The sequence below is a fragment of the Dermacentor variabilis genome, chromosome 4, assembly GCF_050947875.1.
Source record: "Dermacentor variabilis isolate Ectoservices chromosome 4, ASM5094787v1, whole genome shotgun sequence".
NCBI classification, from domain to species: Eukaryota; Metazoa; Arthropoda; class Arachnida; order Ixodida; family Ixodidae; genus Dermacentor; species Dermacentor variabilis.
Genome location: NC_134571.1, coordinates 223,034,041 through 223,055,952, shown reverse-complemented (window position 1 = coordinate 223,055,952; position 21,912 = coordinate 223,034,041). Strand labels below are relative to the sequence as shown.

General features: G+C 47.7%; 1 protein-coding gene across 3 annotated transcripts in view; it reads right to left on the bottom strand.

Annotated features, from left to right (window-relative positions):
* Nucleotides 1-21,912, bottom strand: part of LOC142580123 (protein O-mannosyl-transferase Tmtc3-like) — an 870,647-nt gene that overhangs the window by 386,600 nt on the left and 462,135 nt on the right. For all 3 annotated transcript variants that reach the window (XM_075690944.1, XM_075690943.1, XM_075690942.1), the window contains one exon: nucleotides 7,624-7,860. In XM_075690944.1, the coding sequence (XP_075547059.1) occupies nucleotides 7,624-7,860 (237 nt within the window). The remainder of the gene's footprint in view (nucleotides 1-7,623; nucleotides 7,861-21,912) is intronic.

The following is a 21,912-nucleotide window of genomic DNA, read 5'->3' as shown; positions in this document are numbered from 1 at the left end:
CTGCACATTACAATGCGTGCGGAAACAAACAACAAATGCACAGGCGCAGGGGCCGTTCGCCGAAGACGGCCGGCCCAGTGCGCTTTGACCCGCTCGTTCTTCCTCGAATCATCGACAAAGCTGGCGCGCGGTGCAATGGACTCGTGCGCCTTGCGAGAAGTACCTGGCCCGTCAGGGTGAGAAAGCTGCCTTATAATAATCGAGCAGGCGCAGCTCTTCTCCGGCCTCGTCAGTAAGACGGTGGCCATCTGCACGGTCACCGCTATTCACGAAAGGCACGGAGTTAGAAAAAAAGAAAAGAAAGAAGCGGACAGCGCCAGAAAACGTGGCGCGTATTAAGAGCGCCGCTGATGGCAGCGTCGAGAGTTCGGCAAGCAACATTATGTTCCGGGCTAAATTGCTCAAGTCGCTGAAACTCGGCTAGAGCGCGGGAGAACTGCCCATCAGCACAAGAGGAGCACCGATACGGACACTCGTTCCTTTCCACTACCTTACCTGCCATAATTTCATCCTACCTGCTCTCGTACACTGCTGCCAAGCGCCGAAAGCCTCAGGCATAACCATTAATGCAGCTTAAGTACGTATACTTCTACTCACTCGCGTTTTGCCCCCATTTGTTTCGCCGGCGGAGTAAGTAGTCCAGTCCGCGGTCACGTATTGCGGCTAGCGCAGTCGCATGGGAAACTAGCGCTACACGTCATGATAATGATGGAAATATTAATGTATCTCAATGCCCCCATGAAGCTTGTTCTTCGGTGGTCCACAATGTCATGGTTCGCTTTAACTGACGTTTGGCGATATGCCAAAGCCGCACTAAGTTTATGTACTTGCATGACCAGATCACGTGCTCACGGCGGTGCTAGCTCTCAGAGAAAATGCAACCATAAGCTAGGACTGCCCCGAACATACGAAGCCCTCATATGCAGACTATGGTTGGACGTGGCGCGAATGAATGCCTTCCGCACAGGAAAAGCCGACAAATCGTGCCTTGATTGTAGTTGCAATAACAAGAAAGCCGGCGTTTCAGTGGCAGAGGTCGAAAGACTATGTTATTCCGGGAAGACTAGAGCTTAAGCATCGATGTCACGTCCTGCTTGTGGAATGATCGCCGCTGCACCTGTGCGATAGCCACGAGGAGCGGTTTGTACAAGATCACTAATTATGGTTGTCTTGTTTGTGGTAACAGAAGTGTCGCACCACGGAGGAGGGTCATTTTGAGTCGTGGTCACCCTCTAGTGAAAAGATTATTAAAAGCAACGGCCTCCGTAATGTGCTACCTTTTACAGATTGTGGCTTTCTATGGCTGAGTCGCGAGCTCTGAAACAGAGTTCAGCTGAGCGTGCTCCTGCATAATCGGAGAGGGCGTAAGACGAAGACCTTCGGCGACGTTATTCGGCAGTGTCTCGCTTGATCGCTTCAAGACTTGCCCAATGCCGAGCAGGAAGCCGGTGAAATCGCACCTGGTCGAAAATGAGCGACTGGAGGACTGAACGAATACCGCAGTGCACACGTCCCTCCGCTCGTCGGTGCAAACGTCCGCACTGACTGGAGAGTTGTCGCCGATGTTCTTGCGGATCTTTTGAAGCCACAAAACACCGGATCCAGACTGGTGGAATTTTAGTCCACTTCCTTTGTTTCAGGTATATCTGTCTGGCCAATCGTCGGTTGAGAGTCAGCCTGAGCCGCCGCCATCTTGCCAGGCTTATAAGCGACCTGAATTAAGCAGGACTTTTCAGCCGATAGTTCGAGGCCTCCAGTCTGCGTATTCATGGACAGCATGTTGGCCTTCCTGTAAACGCTGACACTGCGCGTTGCATGTCTCTGTGAGTCGACCACAACGATTCTTTCAACGTACTTTCAAGCAAGCGTTTCGAAACTGCAGTCTCAATACCACGCCTCCACATTAACGTGCATGCGTTATTTAAAACGTAAAGCTCGGCAAACTGCACGCTAAATGTGGGCCCCTTCTTTATCAAGAGTAATTTACTTTAGATTTTTTATTTATTTCATACTTCGACTACTTATTTATTTCATACTTAGCCTCCACATGGTTGCTCTTGCAGGACGTGGGAAAATACCCTTCATCAAAACGTGAATGACAGGCTCTCATACACTTGCTAATAATGCCGCTAACAACAAAACCTAGTTGCAGCAGTACAGTAAGAAGGTGCGACCTTCCTGAGAAAGCCCTTAAGGATTAATGAAGAAAAACAATGGGGAAGGAAAACATGAAGAAAAAGTACATAAAACTAATTTGAAAGAATATGCGGTGTTCTATAGGCGATCTTTAGAATCTCGCTACATAGTGATGGACATATTTTTCAATCACAGGAAGAAATTCGTCAAGTGAGCAAAATATAATATATCTGGGCAATGAATCCCAATTGCCTGTGGAGAAAATTAATAGCCGAATGTGTCAGTGTGGTAGCTATGTTCAATCAAACGTTTAGGATGTTCAGTTCTAGCGTTTCGCCGTTCAGAGAAAGACTGCTTAGTTTGTAGCCGCCACTAAGGAAGTGCAATAGAAATATTCTCGTCCCTTGGGCCCGCTTGGTTCTTGTGCCGTTGCGGTGCTGAACTCCAACCACAGCTCGCGCAGTAATACGAGCGAGCATTGTAGCAAAATTATAGTCCCTCTATGACGTTTTCTAAGCGCCAGCCTAATTGCAGCAAAATTATAAATTCCCTCTGCATTGTAACACAGAATAGTGCGGCCACTACCGAAAAACGAGAATTTTGATAATAATTTTATGTGACATTGATGACGAATGTCAGGCAGATGGTAAGAGGCCGTCAAAAGCTCGACTAACGTTGACAACACAATCGCTTATTCGCCACGTCACATGGTCAGGTGTGTTACTATTAGCGATATCGTCTGTCAATGATGTGCTTTCGAAAGAGCACCCCAAAATGCATTTTCAGATGCTAGGCTCATAAGTAGACATATATAGAGACAACAGAAAGAAATGGGCATCTATAGGCACAATAATATTAGCGCTAAGACTTCATGCTTCGTGCTCACACGCCAAACAAGTGCGGCCCTGACACCCGGAAAGGAGAGGCCTATAATCCGGTCGTTAAGAAAAGCCACTACGACGAACGCTCGACAAGCAGACCACTAGTACTTCCGAAGGGTGTGGTAACTTGCCTATATAGCTTTGCTGTCACAGACTGGTATACATATGCGAAGAAGCTTGGGTTAATTATCACTGCCACTTAAGTTTTATTATTGCTGTGTTTTTCGTTCCTTTGCAAGAGTTTTCTGTTAGCTTTGTTACTTTCCATTGAGTTTGTTTATCAAAAGGGTGTGGATATATCTGCGTGATAGATTGAACTTCACTCTACCACTGTTGCGGCCTGAACGACCATCATTTTCTGCTCACTTTGCTAGATGGCACGAATATTTTAGCATTATGATGTTGGCTATCCTTATCACGCCCCTAATATTCTTTTCTGTCGATAAACCACCAGTTCATAGCCAGCGGTACTAATGTCTCTTCTTCCTCTGGTCCTGAAGCTAGCACTATTTTTGCGAAATATAGATAAAAATGAGGCTGAGAAGGAGGCGAGCTGAAGTCGAAGTTCAACAGGCCTCTCATGCCGCCAACCGCTGCACAGAGCAGAGAAGCCACTGATAGGTGAAATGGTTCAAGTGTCGCGAAACGAAATAAAAAAAAGAAAAAGATGACGCCACATGCAGGACGGCGTGGGAATGGGCCACCGGCGACGATTGCAACGGCACGTGATGGGAGGCATGAAGGCAGCGTGCGCGAGCGGAAGGTGGCGTGGGCCCGCGCGGCTCCTCGTTTGGGCGCGAACAAAGACAACAACAAAGCCTGCCTGCGCCAGGGTCACGACAGGCTTGCTTGTGCCGTATGCCGGGTCGGCTGCTCCGTCTGCGGAATAGCAAGCCACTGCAGCGATCTTACAAACGCCGAGAGTTGCCGAAGCGAAGAGCATTCATTCGCGGTTTTGCAAGCCCTGCTTATCGCACTGTACATTCTTAGGTGATTAAGCGAATATATGTCCAAATCTGTTGATGTTAGGCGTCGGTGCTCGGCCTTTATTAAAGGATGACGTGTAGAAACAAACACATCGTTACCGGAATAGAACCTCTTTTCTCTTTTACCTTCCAGCCCTCTGTATGCTGTAAAATCTCGACCTTGCTAACAATACACGCTAATCTGAACACTGAATCTGAATTTATGAATAGGCAGTGCCACGGCAAATGAAGGTCGGCTGACGTGTTAGTAATTATGCTGTCTACCACAAAATTTCGTAGGATATTTTCAGCACTGGGTAGTCCAGTCGCTCACAATGCGCAATTTTAGCTGCACCAGAATAATTAACCGGCTGTCCAGAGCCTGCTTTGCAATTAGTCTACAAGGAATGGCTCTACTTTACTGCAGAATGTTCAACAACATATGCTAAGTTTCAAAGTCATAGCTACAGTGTGCTTCCGTTTGCGTACACTGGCCGAGATTGGGCTGTCAGATACAAGGTAAGCCGATGACGGTTGTTACAAGATATACGTTGAAAATATTGACTGTCTGAGGTAAGGGTTTATTCCAAGTATTTCTCAATCGCGTCAACTCCAGCAAGATACCTCCAGCAGTTTTGTGCATCTCTTATGAATACACCAGGTACTGAATTTTGTCCCTCTGTCTCTTAAGAAAGGTTGCCACTGATTTGCTTCCATTCCTCCTTTTTTTGGAGAGGAGGCTGTACTTTTCCACTAGGAGCAAAAAATGCTGCAGAGCATGCCCGGAAATAGCGCTGTTCCAAGGACTCGGCAGGTTTGCTCTCTGCCCACACACACATTTGGCGCTATAACATAAAACTATTCCAAACTTTTCTATTTCAATTCTGTAATCAGCCCTCCGCGATTGGTGAGAAACTTTTCCGGGGCACCCCCACTTCACCTGTCTGTCACACGACGTCACGAAAACCGCGATAGCTCCCCATATGATATCACGTGAACAGACTGATTATGCACGATTTGACCGAAAAAAAAAAGAGAAATAGTTATTTCTGATTCGACGCCTTTTGGCCATTAGCCCCCGGCTATTGGTCAAAAGTTTTCGGGCTGCACCCACTTCACCTGCCTGTCGCGCGACGTCACACAACCGCAAGAACTCACCGCGTCAAAGTTACGTGCAGGCAGTAAAGATGCATTAATATGCCGAAGAAAACTGAATTTTCTTCTGAAGAGCCGCAGGCTACTTTGTTCCGAAAGGAATAAAAGATGGCTGCCGCCGATCGTTCAGACGCTTGCTACTCGCACCTGCCGGAGAGCATGGGTTTATTTGCGTATAATAATATAATAAAACTTCTTGTATGGCCGTGTAACGTTTTCAAGCACTTTCCGCACGTTTATGACCTGATTCTGCCAACTATTCTTTGCTGAGGATCCGCTTTAGCGCCATTCTCAAGTTTCCGTTGCATGCCGCCGCGATCTTCGACAAGCCACTGCAAGCTAAGGGAAAGCGGACCAATCTCAGACGCCGGCACCACCTTCTTCATCAGTTTATCCACTTTTAGTGCAGTGGCTCGGCCCTATCAAGTCCCTCTCCACTTGAGCGTGCTCCTCGCCTCTTGTCAGCCAATTAGATAATACAAGCCGCTCAGTGCAGGCAATGCTATTCGTTTTTCAAGCAAACAAAAGTGACCTCCCATGAACGAGGAGCGCGTTGGATTGGTCTGTTCAGACAACCCTCCGGGTGACTGGCCGGCGATTGCGTTGGCGGTTACGCGAATTTGACGTCAGCAGATTGGAATCAAAACATATCGGAATAGTTTTACGTTATAGGGCCCGTTGTTTGTTCTCGCTGTACGGTTTGCGTCCGACATAGGCAGCGCAAAAAGCTCATATTGCTTGTCCCATTTTTCTGTATACCGTGACAGTTAATGTGCTCTAGTATTTTACGGTCATCACACTTATGTCGCTGCAGGTTCAACCCCCGCTGGTTCTGAAACAACAATAAAAATTTTAAAAATTGGAATAAGAAAAGAATGCGCGTGGGAGCATGCGTTGGTGGCCTGCAATAGCGAAAGAAGTTTTTATTTGTTTACTTTCTTTTTGAAATCATTTGTGAGCTCTATCTAAATAGCCTGCGTGTAGCACGGCTGACATTTTCAGCTTATACCCCTCGCTCTCTTGAGCAATAAACCATCGCTCTCTCTAGCAATAAACCATGTGCTAGCACAACACCCGTCTTGATTCTTACGACTTTCCCTTTGCGCACGCATCTGCCTTTATAGCTATGTGCATTCATATTCTGTATAACTTTCTTGCTCCCTTCAACTACTGGAATGACTGGGCGCAAATAAAAAGCCACGAAAACACGCCGCATGTGTAGAAGCCACACAAGTGACATGGCGAAGTGACAACGACATGAAACTCGGGTACCCGCCTTGGTTGATTAGTGTCTATGGTGTTGGGCTGCTAAGCACGAGGTCGCGGGATCGAATGCCGGCCACGGCGGTCGCACTTCGATGGGGGCAAATTACGAAAATACCGGCATACTTAGATTTATGTGCACGTTAAAGAGCCCTAGGCGGTGCAAATTTCCGGAGTACTTCACTACGGCGTGCCTCATAATCACGCCGTAGTGAATCACGCGACGTGCCAATCACATCGTGGTTTTGGCACGTAAAACACTATCATTAAATTTTTTTATGAAGCTCGGTTTACACGAGGCGGCTGCAATTCCGTTCAGAGTAGTGTCGAAAAGAAAGACTGCAATCAGGGCCGCTCCCTGCCGAGTGCGCAAAGCACTTATTTACAAGAGTTCAGCGATTACTTCCACGGCAAAAGAAAACGGAGTAGGACATTTGTTTGGCCCAGGAAAACTACTTGAACCGAACGCCTTCCTTCGTTTTCCTTTTTAACGAGCTGTTGTTTTTAGCCACAAACCAAGATAAGCATGTAGCAGTCAACGTAGGCACAGGAGGATGGCCAATGACATACAGTTTCATAAAATAATTACCAGAGGGAACTCTGGAGCTAGTGTCTACGGGAGCTGCAATGATTGAGCCAACATGGCATTATGGTACATGTATGTGCCTAAACTTCGTCATTCAGACTTCAAATGGCTTCGTCACTTTGTAAACTGGTCATTTTGAACAATGTGTGGCGTAAAAAATTATTAAAAAAAACGTTATTAAAAGTGTCCGACAGCAGGATTCGAGCACAGGACCCCCACACAGAATCCTGATAGTGAAACCATTACGCCAGGGACGCACACACCCGCAGGCGATGTGAAACGCCCTTATGAATTTATCGCGATCGTGCCAGTTCTTTTCGACGCTTAGCGCGTTTCGATTCGGCCACCTCACCAAGCTCTATCATTGCAGTTAGTAGTGATTGTGCGTGTTCGCTACGATTCCTGCACTACGAAGAGTATAGATTGCTCTGAAATTGACGACATTGGAAGCATATGAAGCGTAAGAAACAAAGCCACAAGAACGTCTGGATCCACAAGCACGAATATCAGATAAATACACGCACTTCCCATCATTCCAATGGTGGGTCAGCGACTGCCTTGCCAGATTTACCGCTAGTATATTGTAAGAAGCACTATGGGCAATGGCACCGGAAGGTGCGCCGGTCACTGCTCCTACCTTGTGAATCGGTGTTCCCCAGAAATCGTTCGCAAACAGGCTGCCAATGGGCGTTGACGGCCGAAGGTCCCGGTTGTCCCGTACAGCCGATGCGTCGTCGAAGACGAATCCACAGCTGAGAGCGTTTACGTAGCACAGCCAGGACAGTACGCACACGGTCGCGTACCAACGCCAGCCGACGCGGCTGCCGCCTGCGGACAGCCGCCATGCTGGGCTGCAGTCTGCACTGGACGGCGCCTGCGAAGACACACAACGGGTCGGCGCTGAAGCACACGGCCGTGGGAGTGGGCGTAGCGTGGCGCAGCTTGGACACGGTGCGGGCGCAAGACAGCCCATCGCAGCTGCACACTGTTCAAGCCAGGAGAGCTTGCTCCTATTGCCACGGCACAGAGTGACGACGACAAGAACTACCTATCAAGAAAGGGGACAGGCAAGAAGACGCAATCTTTCCAATTCTATCCACCGCATGCTTAGAAGTATTCTAGCCATTAACTGGAAAGGCTTCAGAGCGAGGATTAATGGCGAATATTTAAACTACATTTCGTCTAGAGATTACACGGTTCTGTTCAGCAACACTCGGGGGGAATTTCAACAAACGATTGAGGACTTTAACTGAGAAAGTGTAAGAGTAGAGTTGAAGGTTAATATGCAGAAGACAAAGGTAATGTCCAATAGACTGGTAAGGTAACAAGAATTCATGATCGCCAGTCAGCCTCTAGGCTCTCCGCAGGAGTATATTTATCTAGGCCAGTTACTCACAGAGGCCCTGAACATAATAAGGAAATTTACAGAACAAAATTGGATTGCATTACATATGGCAGGCATAACGAAATCCTGACTGGGAGCTTACCACTGTAAGTGAGAAAAGTCTGCAATCATTGCATTCTACCGGTGCTAACATAAGGGGCCAAAACTCGGACGTTAAGAAAGAAGCTCGAGAAGAAGTTAAGCACCGCGCAAATAGCAACGGAACGAAAAATGTTAGGCGCAACGTTAAGAGACGGGACGACAGCGGTGTGGATCAGAGGGCAAACAGGCTTAGCCGATATTCAATTTAGCATTAGGAGGAACATCCTAGCTGGGCAGGCCATGTAACGCGTAGGGCAGATAACCGGTGGGCCATTAGAGTTTTCATTTTATTTCATTTATTTCACCTCAAAGGCCCGAGGGCATTGCATAAGGGAAGGGCGCATGTTTGTGGTTCACATTACCTAAAGCAACAATAAAAGAAAAGCAACCGAAGGGTGAACAGTGCATGATACACACAAACGTCTAACATGATAATCAGCAATAAGAATAAAGTAAGAAATAGACATAACAAACGAAGAAAATAGCATTGAAGGTAAAATCGCTGTTTGGTGTGCCCTTTTTGTACGTCGGCGGGTTATCGAGGGCTATGAAAAATTAACTGTGAGTTTTTCACGAAAAGTTGTGCGATCAGTGCACGAGGCTATGTATTCTGGTAGGGCATTGCCGCGTTTTATTGCTTGCTGTAAAAATGAACAGTTAAATGCCGAACTGCGGTCGCCTATATTTGCAATCAGATTACTATGATTTAGTGTGAAGATGGCCACGATATCGGATGAAAGTCAAAGGAATGTAGAAGACAGAGGCGCAATACCATGCAATGAGACGGAGACGTTGTCATAATGTCAGAATTGGTTCCTGGGAAGGGAAGCGCAGTCGAGGACGGCAGAAAATTTGGTGCGGCGATGAAAGTGGGAAATTTCGAGGAGCAAGTCGGCATGAGCAAGATGGGGTTGAATGGACATCACTGGGAGAGGCCTTCGTCCTCCAGTGGACGTAAAGGGAGGCTCAAGGTTACAGGGCATTTGGTGGCTCCAGTCGTTTGTGGAACGCAGCGACAACGACCACCTTGGAATGAAATCGCACTGCTCAAGCCAGGCCGCTCTTAGCGCAACGCACCGAAGCTGGCGGCGCTCCCGCCTGTTCCGAAATGCATGTGCTACATCGTGCACGACGTACGTTTTCCGAACCGGATGCCTGAAAATGATCCAAGGAATGGACAACGCTATCAGCTTTCACTGGTGGCGGGATGAGTACTTCAAGCCAGGAACAAGAAGCCCCCGGAACTATACGTTAGCTTGAGTGATCTTTCGCTGCCCAGAAAACCACTGTGGTCCGCACTGTGTCTTACGTGCCGCAGTGGGTCTGTGCTCATGTCGGCCCACGAAACTCTTCGTAGTGCAGGCAAGCCTCCCACTTTAGTGTCCCGTCAAATCACAGCTCTCGTTGCAAATGACAATTGTCGATGCGGGGAGATTTGCCTGAAAAGAGTCAGGATTTCTGCCTTTGTTGGAGATGTGACGCTTTCCTGCTGGCTGGGATATTCTATGTCGCGTACACTGATAGCTTTCACGCAAAAGACGTAGTTCGTGATTAGTTGTCAGCCTCTTGAAGCTTTAAGTTAGTAGTATTATACTAATTATTGTAGGGCCAGCTGGTTCTCCTCAAATAGTAATAGTAAATCGGAATTTAGCGCAATTCACACGATCACAGTGAGGGGCGCAGGTAAAGACAGGACAAAGCACTCGTCCTATTTTTAGGTACTATAGTCGCTGCTACCGTGTTTCTGGCAACAAATTATTCAAATTAGTACGTACATTTACGCGAAGTGCTCACAAGGGACCCGGATCGCCAGAACAGAATTTACACGCAAATAAAATGATTTGAAACTCGCATAACATACTGGTGCTATAAATGGCGGCTTATCGATAACACTCGAAAGTATAGGATCAGTGTATTCTTCTCGTGTTAATGCTCCCAAATGGGAAGCGCGAAAAACACCGCAAAACGAAAACAATTGGAAGTAACACTACTTTATTATTATTAATCATATAATTTTCTCGGGCTCATATAGGGAGTTTTATCAGAGGGGAAGCGGCACATTGTAAAAATATAGAGCACATAAGAACAAGCAAACAAAACAACGAAATACGCGTATTAGAAAGGCTAAATGAAGTAACAAAACACCTCTTTAAATTGATATTCTATCAAGCCGTATGCATAACGCATGACGTGTTTTCCGAAGATACCTCACTTCGTCGTCAGCGGAAGTTGCTGTGTTTATTATTTACAGCGCGAACGAATCAACCGGGACAAAGAGAAAAGACCTAACATTAGCACTATAAGTAATAATAAATTCGCACTGTAAGTATTAATATAGATGTACCGACTCGCCCAGCTAGCTACCGTACTTCAGATCTTGCTGTCGCCCCGACGTCCCCAGCCCAGATCCCAACAAATTCAAGATTCGTGTTGAACAGATCTCCAAGTGCGCCGGAACACAGACAAAATTTGACAGAAAAGCAAACTGAGAGCGTTCGTTTCAGAACTGAAAATTTTTATTGAACGTACGAACTATAAGCTAGTTACACAACTTCATACGCCCATGCAGGAGAGCGAAGATACAGGTTAAATGAGCAGAAACATCCGCAAAAGAAAGTGACACAATATAAGCAAAAAAAATGCAGTTAAATGCTAATGATAAAGCTAGGCTTACTCCTTATAGAGCAAAATTATTGTCGCTTGACTGGCACGCTTCTCCCCTTTCCTTGATTTGGTATGATGCTACGAATTGTCGAGTTAGTTGATGTCGATGTCGAAAAATATCACGTTCTTTAAAATCGGATGGCAACCGCAATGTTTACGATGGTCAGCAAGATGTGACGATCTAGAAGCTTTTATACATACCTGATGTTCATAGAGGCGATTGTTGACGCATCTTCCGGACTGCCTCGTACACACACTTTACCGCAGACAAGGGGAACCATGTGTACTACACCAGACGCACAATTAGAAAATTTGTTGCGGTGTTTCACAAGGCAAAGCGATAAATATTTGGTCCTGTTAACGCGCAAGAATACAACAAAAAGCTTATATTTTTTGTTATATACACATTAACTTATTTTATACCTAGCGCCAACATCATTCAAGTTATGCGCATTTTGTGCCCACAGGGATTGAACGCCGATGTTTGGTGTTTGACTTACTCTTCACAAGTCGTCGTCTCTTTGGTTGGCATTTAAATTTCCTTTGCTAAATTCTTGCATACGGAAGTGAGTACTTCTTCAGGGTAACCTGCATCTTGAAAATTTTCTACCTGACCCATGAAGCGCTTATTCAAGAGGTAAAGGCAGGACTTTTCTAAAGCGTACATAAAGCAAGCTTTTTCTACACCGCTCTTGGCAACTTCACAACTGAGCTCGCAAAGGATAATCAAGTGCAATTTTTTAGATTGAAGAATATTCCTTCAGTGAGGTCACGTGCGCTGGTACTATCTGCCAAGAAGTGTGAAGCTATTTTGAACTTCAAGTGTGGTCCTCCTAAGTTGGTCAAGACGGTTATAGTAGAAGTTATAGTAGAACCTTCCCTCGGGCGCGCTGCGCTGACGGCGAAGCCTCGCAATCCCTGGTCGCGGTATGGGCATCGGCGGTACACATGGCCGGCTTCGCCGCAGTGGTAGCAGGGCGGGCGGTGGTCGGGGGCGCGCCAAATGTCCGTCTTCCTCTCACATGAGTGCGCTGGGCGACGGGTGTGCGTACTGGCGGCGGCGGTGGCGGACGACGGAATTGGGGCGTTACAGAGACCCGCCGCGGTCGCGGAGGGGGACCTTGACGGCGTGCGGAGGCGGCGTAGGTCACTGATTCTGGCTGGGGCTGCGGTAATTGAGGTTGCACCTCAGGAACTCCAAGCGATCGCTGAACCTCATCTTCCACGATGGCAGCGATCGAGGCCACATGAGACTGCGACGAAAGAGAGACCTTGCGCAGTTCTTCGCGCACAATGGCCCTGATCTCTTGGAGATCACCGTAGCCCAGTGTATGGATGGCGCACTGAGGCGTGAGCACTTGGCGGTTATATTGCCTAGTGCGCATTTCTGAAGTTTTCTCAGTCGTCGTTGCGTCTGTCAAGAACTCGGCTACGGTCTTCGGTGGGTTTCGGATCAGTCCGGCGAAAAGTTCTTGCTTTACGCCTCGCATCAAGAAACGCACTTTTTTCTCTTCAGACATTTCCGGGTCGGCGTGCCGGAAAAGACGGGTCATCTCTTCTGTGAAGATGGCGATGGTCTCATTGGGTAGTGGGGCTCGGGTTTCCAGCAGAACTTCGGCCCTTTCTTTACGAACAACGCTCGTGAACGTCCACAGGAAGTTATTGCGGAACAGGCCCCATGTCGTAAGGGTGGGCTCCCGGTTCTCGAACCAAGTCCTCGCGGCATCTTCCAAGAAGTACACATGTCATAGCTTATCCACAGAGGTCCAGTTGTTGAAGGTCGAGATCCTTTCGAAGGTTTCGAGCCAGGTTTCCGGATACTCCGACGTAGCTCCACGGAAGGTAGGAGGCTCTCTGGGCTGTTGAAATACGATGGGTGACACAGGGGCTGCCATTGCCTTGGCCATGTGAGGATTGTGAGGTCAATCCCACTATTCGTAACCAGTTGTCAAGATTGGAGTCGGGCATAAATTAGATGGTAGCTGGCCCATGCCGTCGTCCAACTTATCCACGCTGAGGACGTTGTTCAAGCGAAGGACTGCTTCTCATCCAAAACGAGAAATATGGGTTTATTTACAGTATCTACATAAGGACGTGGCAGTTCATCAGTCTAGCATGACTGCGAGAGAAAGTACACTGATCAACCGCACAACAGCGGTTTATAAACACTCGGCCTTCCCTCGATCCCTAGGTGAGGGAAACGTTCGACCAGTGGACGAGCCGCCTCTCTGCGTGAGGGCTTACGCACACACACTTCCGCACAGGTTCACGGTCCCCACCGACGTCAGGCGGTCTCCGCAGAACCCGGGGCTTACGTCAGGAACGGCGCATCTTATTCCCCGAGCTGACCCCCGCAGCGCGGCCGCCGGTTCTCCATTGTCTTGCGTCTTCAAAGGCGCGTGGGAAGGGGGCCTCCAAATGCGTTCCCTCGGCAACTCCCCCGCCCGCGGCAGACCAGGTCGGTGGTGGCGTGTTCAGTCATAAAGCCCGCTTCGTCGAACTAATCTCGGAAATCCCGCGACACAGAGTGGCGGACGTGGCGCATTGTCCTTGGTACACAGTAGACTTAGTGACGCCTTTGGCTAGAGGATGACGGTGGCTTTCCAGGAAAAGTTGGCGCCGCCGTCGCAACTGGCTCGCAAAGCTTGCAGCTCAGCGGGCCGTTCTTAACAGCCACAACCTTCTTGCTCATCTCAGGTAGAAGTCCGTGCTCCGGGGACAGCTGTTGAAGACGGCGGCTTGCTCGATGGTGCGGGACTACGTTGGTGTTCTCTTTGCGGTCCGGGCTTGGAGCACGGCTTGTCGTGGGGCGTCCGGTACATGAACGAGAAGCTCCTCCACCAGATGTCAGGTGGAGTGACGTATGAAGAACACAGTATCAATACTGTGAAAGACGAAACTAACTTTTATTGGGCGAACCTATGCCCATAAGAACAGGCTACACTTAAAGAACGGCGACAACGGCGAACACAGTCGGCGATCGTCAAAATCTGATCAGCGGGTCAAGCGCGTCGGCTTTTATAGATCGGTCGTCGAATGTTCCAAACTAACCGCTGGGACGAGTGTGCCTTCCACAAATTTCTACACCATTCGCGTGGCGCATACATGCAATCAGATTACACAAGTTTCGGCGACAGTCGACCGTGGATAGAAGCATCGATAACATTCTAGGAACTTTCGATACATGTAGACGCGCCCAGCGCTGAGCGATAACATTTCTTAGACGTTAAAAGCGCTCACTCGTAAAAGATAAACAAGTTCACGTGTCAGTATGCTTTAAACAAACTCAGTGCCCTTCCACTCTGAGAAGAAGGATAAGCAGCGAAGCTGTGTAAGTGGGCCCTCTAATGGCGAACTGCACCTGCGCCGCTGGTCGGCCCGCCAATGCACTATATTCGTATCGGCCTACGTATGGGGTGTGCTTAACGTCTGCTTCCCCTTCGCCGCGGGTCGGGCTGGCATTGCACTATCGTCGGATGGGCCTACGTATGGGGAGTACTTAACGTTTCTTCACCTACGCCGCGGGTCGGGCCGGTATTGGACTAGCTTCGGTATCGATCCATGTATGGGGAGTGCTTAACGTCTGCTTCCCCTTCGCCGCGGGTCGGGCTGGCATTGCACTATCGTCGGATGGGCCTACGTATGGGGAGTACTTAACGTTTCTTCACCTACGCCGCGGGTCGGGCCGGTATTGGACTATCTTCGGTATCGATCCATGTATGGGGAGTGCTTAACGTCTGCTTCCCCTTCGCCGCGGGTCGGGCTGGCATTGCACTATCGTCGGATGGGCCTACGTATGGGGAGTACTTAACGTTTCTTCACCTACGCCGCGGGTCGGGCCGGTATTGGACTATCTTCGGTATCGATCCATGTATGGGGAGTGCTTAACGTCTGCTTCCCCTTCGCCGCGGGTCGGGCTGGCATTGCACTATCGTCGGATGGGCCTACGTATGGGGAGTACTTAACGTTTCTTCACCTACGCCGCGGGTCGGGCCGGTATTGGACTATCTTCGGTATCGATCCATGCATGGGGAGTGCTTAACGTCTGCTTCCCCTTCGCCGCGGGTCGGGCTGGCATTGCACTATCGTCGGATGGGCCTACGTATGGGGAGTACTTAACGTTTCTTCACCTACGCCGCGGGTCGGGCCGGTATTGGACTATCTTCGGTATCGATCCATCTATGGGGAGTGCTTAACGTCTGCTTCCCCTTCGCCGCGGGTCGGGCTGGCATTGCACTATCGTCGGATGGGCCTACGTATGGGGAGTACTTAACGTTTCTTCACCTACGCCGCGGGTCGGGCCGGTATTGGACTATCTTCGGTATCGATCCATGTATGGGGAGTGCTTAACGTCTGCTTCCCCTTCGCCGCGGGTCGGGCTGGCATTGCACTATCGTCGGATGGGCCTACGTATGGGGAGTACTTAACGTTTCTTCACCTACGCCGCGGGTCGGGCCGGTATTGGACTATCTTCGGTATCGATCCATGTATGGGGAGTGCTTAACGTCTGCTTCCCCTTCGCCGCGGGTCGGGCTGGCATTGCACTATCGTCGGATGGGCCTACGTATGGGGAGTACTTAACGTTTCTTCACCTACGCCGCGGGTCGGGCCGGTATTGGACTATCTTCGGTATCGATCCATGTATGGGGAGTGCTTAACGTCTGCTTCACCTCCGCCGCGGGTCGGGCTGGTATTGCACTCTCTTTGGGATCGGTACGTATGGGGAGTAATAATAATATAACAATAATAATGCCTTTATTTTCCATCTCAAGGATGTGGGAGAGGGGAGAAAAAGCTAGATATCCAGCTTGACGGGCTTTCGCCTTCTTAACGCCTGCTTCCCCTCCGCCGCGGGTGGGGCCGGTATTGCACTATCTTCGGTATCGACCAACGTATGTGCAGTGCTTAACGCCTGCTTCAACTCCGCCGCGGGTCGGCCCTGCATTGCACTATCTTTTGGATCGACCCCCGTATGGGAATTTTTTTGCTTTCCATGCCAACAACGACACGAAAATTGCCTTGGACGGTAGAGGTATACAGCTTCGCTGTAAAATTCACATACGATTACTATACTCCTTAATGCGAAATTTGAGCGCAGCTCTATACGTGTTTTCATTTCGCAATACACTGAGGCAAAAGCATTTGAGCGAGACATGTAGCAGAATCGGCAATTGTCGAAAATCTGATCTGTGGGCCAAGCGCGTCGGCTTTTGTACACGACTCGTCGAAGGTTCCAACGTAATCGCTGGTGGTGTGCGACTTCCACAAAGTACTACACAATTCGCGTAGCCCATGGAATCACATTATAAAACAATGGCAAGCCGCGACACTCGAACAAGGGCGAACGAGGTCAAACCAAACAAACCAATCAAGCGCGAGCGAGAGCTGACGCGAGCAGACGGTAGTATGAAACGAGCGGTCCGCTGAGGCCACATACGAGTACGCATCGAGCGGGTCCGCATGACACTAGTTTCTTGCGCGAATGTCACGGAAGGGGCCGCTCTCGTTGGTCTCCGCCGTTCGCGTCTTTCATCTCCCGCTCCGCGTTCGCCCTTTCAGCTTTCGCTGTTGCACTGTCCGTTAGCGCGGTTACGCCGTCGACGCTAGCGCTGACGCTCACCGCAGGAACGGGCGTCTAATGCCCCAACCGCTGACACGCGTCGGCAAGCTTCGGCGCGCGCCGACAAGCGAACGCTTCGCTTCGCGTTGGTCGGAGGAAGAGGGCACGCAACCACTGGACAGAAGCTCTGACGCGCGCCGAAGCTCGCTCCTCGGTTGCCGCGCACTGTTGCTGGACTATTTTGTCTTCATCCGTCAAAGTCCAGCCTAATACAGCCTGCTGTAAACTAAGGTTGAAATAATAAGTTAGTGATCTGTATGCGCTTTTAGATATAAAAAACATGTTTGAATAACAAATATACGCCTGCCAAAAGTTTTTTTTTTTTTTGGTGTAACAATAGTGCACAAAATATCGACATCAACGCTTGCGCTCACGCGTCGTCTGTCTGCAAGATGGCTTTGCAAACACCTGCACGACGATGCCATATCATATCAAAAACTGCTGTACCATTTCATTGTTTGGTAGGTCATTGCACAGCCAACTATGTAAGAATTATGCGTGCAATGTATCACTGAAAAAAATGTGTTTTCATTTCATTTCATTTCATTACCTTAAAGGCTCCAATAAATGGAGCGTTACATAAGGGGTGGCAAGAATAAAAATACATAGTCACAATAACAGGAAGTTTTTTTACATTTTCGATGAACTTGGATGGGCACATAATGACAGCAACGTCGTTAGGAAGGCCGTTCCAGTCTGCAGCTGTGCGAAGAAAAAAAGAATTTGAAAACGTGACAGTGCGTGAGCGTGGACGGGCAACCTGTAGCTGATGGCTGGTGCGGTGAGATATGCGTGTAGGAGGAAGGATGTAAGGTGCGATGCGCATAGGGCTATGAAAGAATTTGTGAAATAAAGATAGGCTGGCAATGCGACGACGGAGCGATAAGGGGGATAATGCGGATGCAGTTTTTAAGGAGGAAACGCTGATGTCAAAGGAATATGACGAGTGGATGAAACGAGCGGCGCGATTTTGTACAGATTCAAGATCATTAATTAGGTATGCCTGATGAGGATTCCAAATAGGCGATGCAAATTCTAGTTTTGACCTGACAAATGATTCGTAGGCTAACAATTTTACATGTTGAGGAGCATGATGCAGATGGCGTTTTAGAAATCCTAACGTCCTGTTCGCGGATGATATTAGGTTAGTAACATGAGGATTCCAGGAAAGATCGCTTGAAAGTGTAACTCCTAAAATACTTGTATGAATGAACTAGTTCTACCGGAACTTCAGATATTACATAAGGAAATAGGAGAGAATTACGGCGACGGTGAATGGACAAATATTTACACTTACGCGGGTTAAGTTCCATTAGCCACTCGTTACACCAGTCCTGGACTGCATTAAGATCACTTTGAAGAGAAGATTGGTCAGCGGTGGAAGTAATAACACGATATATCACACAGTCATCCGCGAACATACGTATGCTAGATGTTACGTTTAATGGTAAATCATTTATGTATATTAGGAAAAGTAGCGGGCCGAGCACGGATCCTTGTGGAACGCCTGATGTTACAGAGACTGAATTAGAATTCCTGTTATTAATGGTGACGAATTGTGAACGATTAGTCAAGAATTCTTCAATCCACTTCAGTATATTAGGGTCAAAATTTAAGCGGGAAAGCTTTATAAGAAGGCGTTTATGGGGCACTTTGTCAAAGGCTTTAGCAAAATCTAAAAATATTACGTCAGACTGAAGATTACAATCAAGGTTAGAGTACATATCGTGTAAGAAAGCGGCAAGCTGAGTCTCGCAGGAGTAACCACGGCGAAACCCGTGCTGGGCAGGATTAAAAAAGTTGTTCGAGTCGAGAAATGCCATGATGTGAGCATAGATTACGTGTTCCATTATTTTGCAGGGAATACTAGTTAGAGAAATGGGACGGTAATTTAGAGGCTTACCAACCTGCATCATGAAAAGCAGGGGATTAGTAGACTGCACTGTCGCGAGCTACCGGGCCCACAGAGCGGTGGCGATGAGAGCACGGGTTTTGTAGCAGCAGTGGATGATGTTCCTGGCGATGGGGTTGTCCACTGATGATCCGAGATGCGGTAGACTGATGGCAGTGATGGCACATGCAGCACTGATGACGTTGCGGGTTGATCCAAGATGTGTTGATTGTGGTAGGGCAGGTTCACGGAAGGCACAGATCCACGGGAGGCAGACGGTGGAACGGTTAGAAGTAGGCGGACGGTGAGAGCAAACACCTGCATCATGAAAAGCAGCGGATTAGTAGACTGCACTGTCACGCAGCTACCGGGCCCACAGAGCGGTGGCGATGAGCGCACGGGTTTTGTAGCAGCAGTGGATGATGTTCCTGGCGATGGGGTTGTCCACTGATGATCCGAGATGCGGTAGACTGATGGCAGTGATGGCACATGCAGCACTGATGACGTTGCGGGTTGATCCAAGATGTGTTGATTGTGGTAGGGCAGGTTCACGGAAGGCACAGATCCACGGGAGGCAGACGGTGGAACGGTTAGAAGTAGGCGGACGGTGAGAGCAAACACCTGCATCATGAAAAGCAGCGGATTAGTAGACTGCACTGTCACGCAGCTACCGGGCCCACAGAGCGGTGGCGATGAGCGCACGGGTTTTGTAGCAGCAGTGGATGATGTTCCTGGCGATGGGGTTGTCCACTGATGATCCGAGATGCGGTAGACTGATGGCAGTGATGGCACATGCAGCACTGATGACGTTGCGGGTTGATCCAAGATGTGTTGATTGTGGTAGGGCAGGTTCACGGAAGGCACAGATCCACGGGAGGTGGAACGGTTAGAAGTAGGCGGACGGTGAGAGCAAACACCTGCATCATGAAAAGCAGCGGGTTAGTAGACTGCACTGTGTTGGAAATATTGTCACGTAGTAGTGACAGTGAAAAATAGTGCAGACTCAATCGCAACGATAGCGGTGAGCAATGTCGGCAATCGTCGAAAATCTCCTCTGCGAGTCAAGCACGTCGGTTCGCATACATCAGTCAAAAGTTACAGCGTATTCGCTGATGTCCGCGCGCTTTCCAGAAACTACTGCACAATTCGTGTCGTGTATGCAATCAGATTAACAAGGTTCGTGGACGACAGACAGAACCATCGATAACATTCGTGAAACTTCCGAAACCTGCACCGAGCGATAACGTTTAACATATTTTCAGCCAGTGAAATACGGTCACCGGATACAGATAAAGCATCCGTGTCATATAATTATGCTTGTCGGTGCATGAAAGAAAGGTGAAAAAGTGGGTTCTGATAAAATCAGCCAGAAAGAATTGAAACACCTGTAGCACTCACAAAAGAAAATCTAGAAAAGCTAAAATTTATGTAATTGGTAGCTTGTCTCCTCAGATTCTTGAATGTCAAATCTAGCCCATGGAGCACATCTATTATTCTAGGTTGTTTTGATGCATCAACACCGCACCCGGAAGCCTTCACATTGAGTGTATTGCGAGAAAACATTTTCACACTGTAAAGGCCATGTTCTATTGTAACTGGTTTCCGCATGTCAAATTTGTCTTTCTGTAAACTAATCAAATGACATACCGTCAGATAATACAAGCTTGAGAATTGGAGGGTTTTAATAAGGGTCTTTCGCTGCCCTTTGCAAAGTCGTACTATTGAAGCGCTTATTCAAATGTATGGGAGCAACTCATTTGCATATTATAATATATAAACAGGTTATTTTGACAATTTATACACTTCGTCACCAAAAAAAAAAAGTTTGTTCAGCCAGGCACGCAACAATTGCTGTAGCATATTATTTTATTGCACAAAATTGCATACAGTAGCCAGCCATTATTAAAGCTCTGAAGAAATTAATAGCACAATGCATATGATCAGGCACATAGCATATTATTATTGCACTTTCTTAATTCATGCCCTTTATTTAATTGCACAAAAGCTACTGTACTGAAATAGTATACTAGTACATACTTAAAAAGCACGATTTTATACTACGATAGTAATCATTCAAATGTTTATTGTAGTGCCCAGGAAAGGCTAGAGAGCTTTTGTACTGGTGCCCTTAAGCAGCAATATGTGAGACAAATTCTACAGAAAACATGAATGTGGTAGACAAAAAAATGCAAGATAGAGAAACAAATAGGGAGAAAAGGAAAAGAGTAAAAGGGAGTTAACCCTCCATGATTATCTACAGATACACAAAACACAGGAAATGAACTCTGAAGTATGTTTTGGAGTCGAGTCTTATATAGCACAATCTTGCAACAAGGCCAGGCAACGAATGTGGAATGCTACCAGGTATACTGTTGTCAAGACTTCGACGAAAGTTCGTCTGGTCAGGTAACATGATGATGAAGAAATTGCGGTCACTGACCAAGTCAAGGTGAAAATAACACAGACGTTTTTAGTGTGATCAAGGAACCCGTACGGGTCCCGAAAAGTCTCTGTGTTATTTTCACCTTGACTTGGTCAGTGACCGCAATTTCTTCATTACCTGGTATACTGTTGCGGCACGAACAAATGCATATGATCAAGAAGCTTCAGGGAATGTATAATGTCATGGACCACCTTATACAGGAAGCAAAGGTGTGATTAATTAAGTCTTGAATCTAGAGGTGCGAGTTGAAGTATATCTGAGAAGGCTCAACTGGTGGTCGCCACAATGGCAAAAATGGTGCTTTAAGATAGATATCAATTTATTCTGGATGCGTTCAATGAGGTCAGAATTAGATTTGCACGTTGCACCCCCTCCTACATGGGCATAGTCTAGTAGTTGGAGGCACACAGCAGCATTTCAGAAACACAACAGGTGAGTGGAAATCATGCAATATACGGCACGGAATTCCAAGAGCATGAAGGGCATGTTGTGTAATTATCTATGTGAAGAGAAGCTTAGCATTTAGTCGAAGTACACACCAAGATAGTATTTCATTTCATCGACCCAAAGGAAGCAGCATCGCGTAGGGTATATAAAAATTTCACATGGGGCATTTTCCGCATATAACTTAATGCCATAGTATTCGAAGCATTTAAGAGTACTTATTGTTTCTGTGCCAGTTTGAGAGTGAAAAAAAATGTCGTTTTGGAAGTCGATGCAGTGGTGAACACTATTGACTGTCTCAAATAGTTTTAAGTCGTCGGCACACAAATCCATGCTGTTCATTTATTAAAATGCTCTTAGAACTAACAGAAAGCAAGG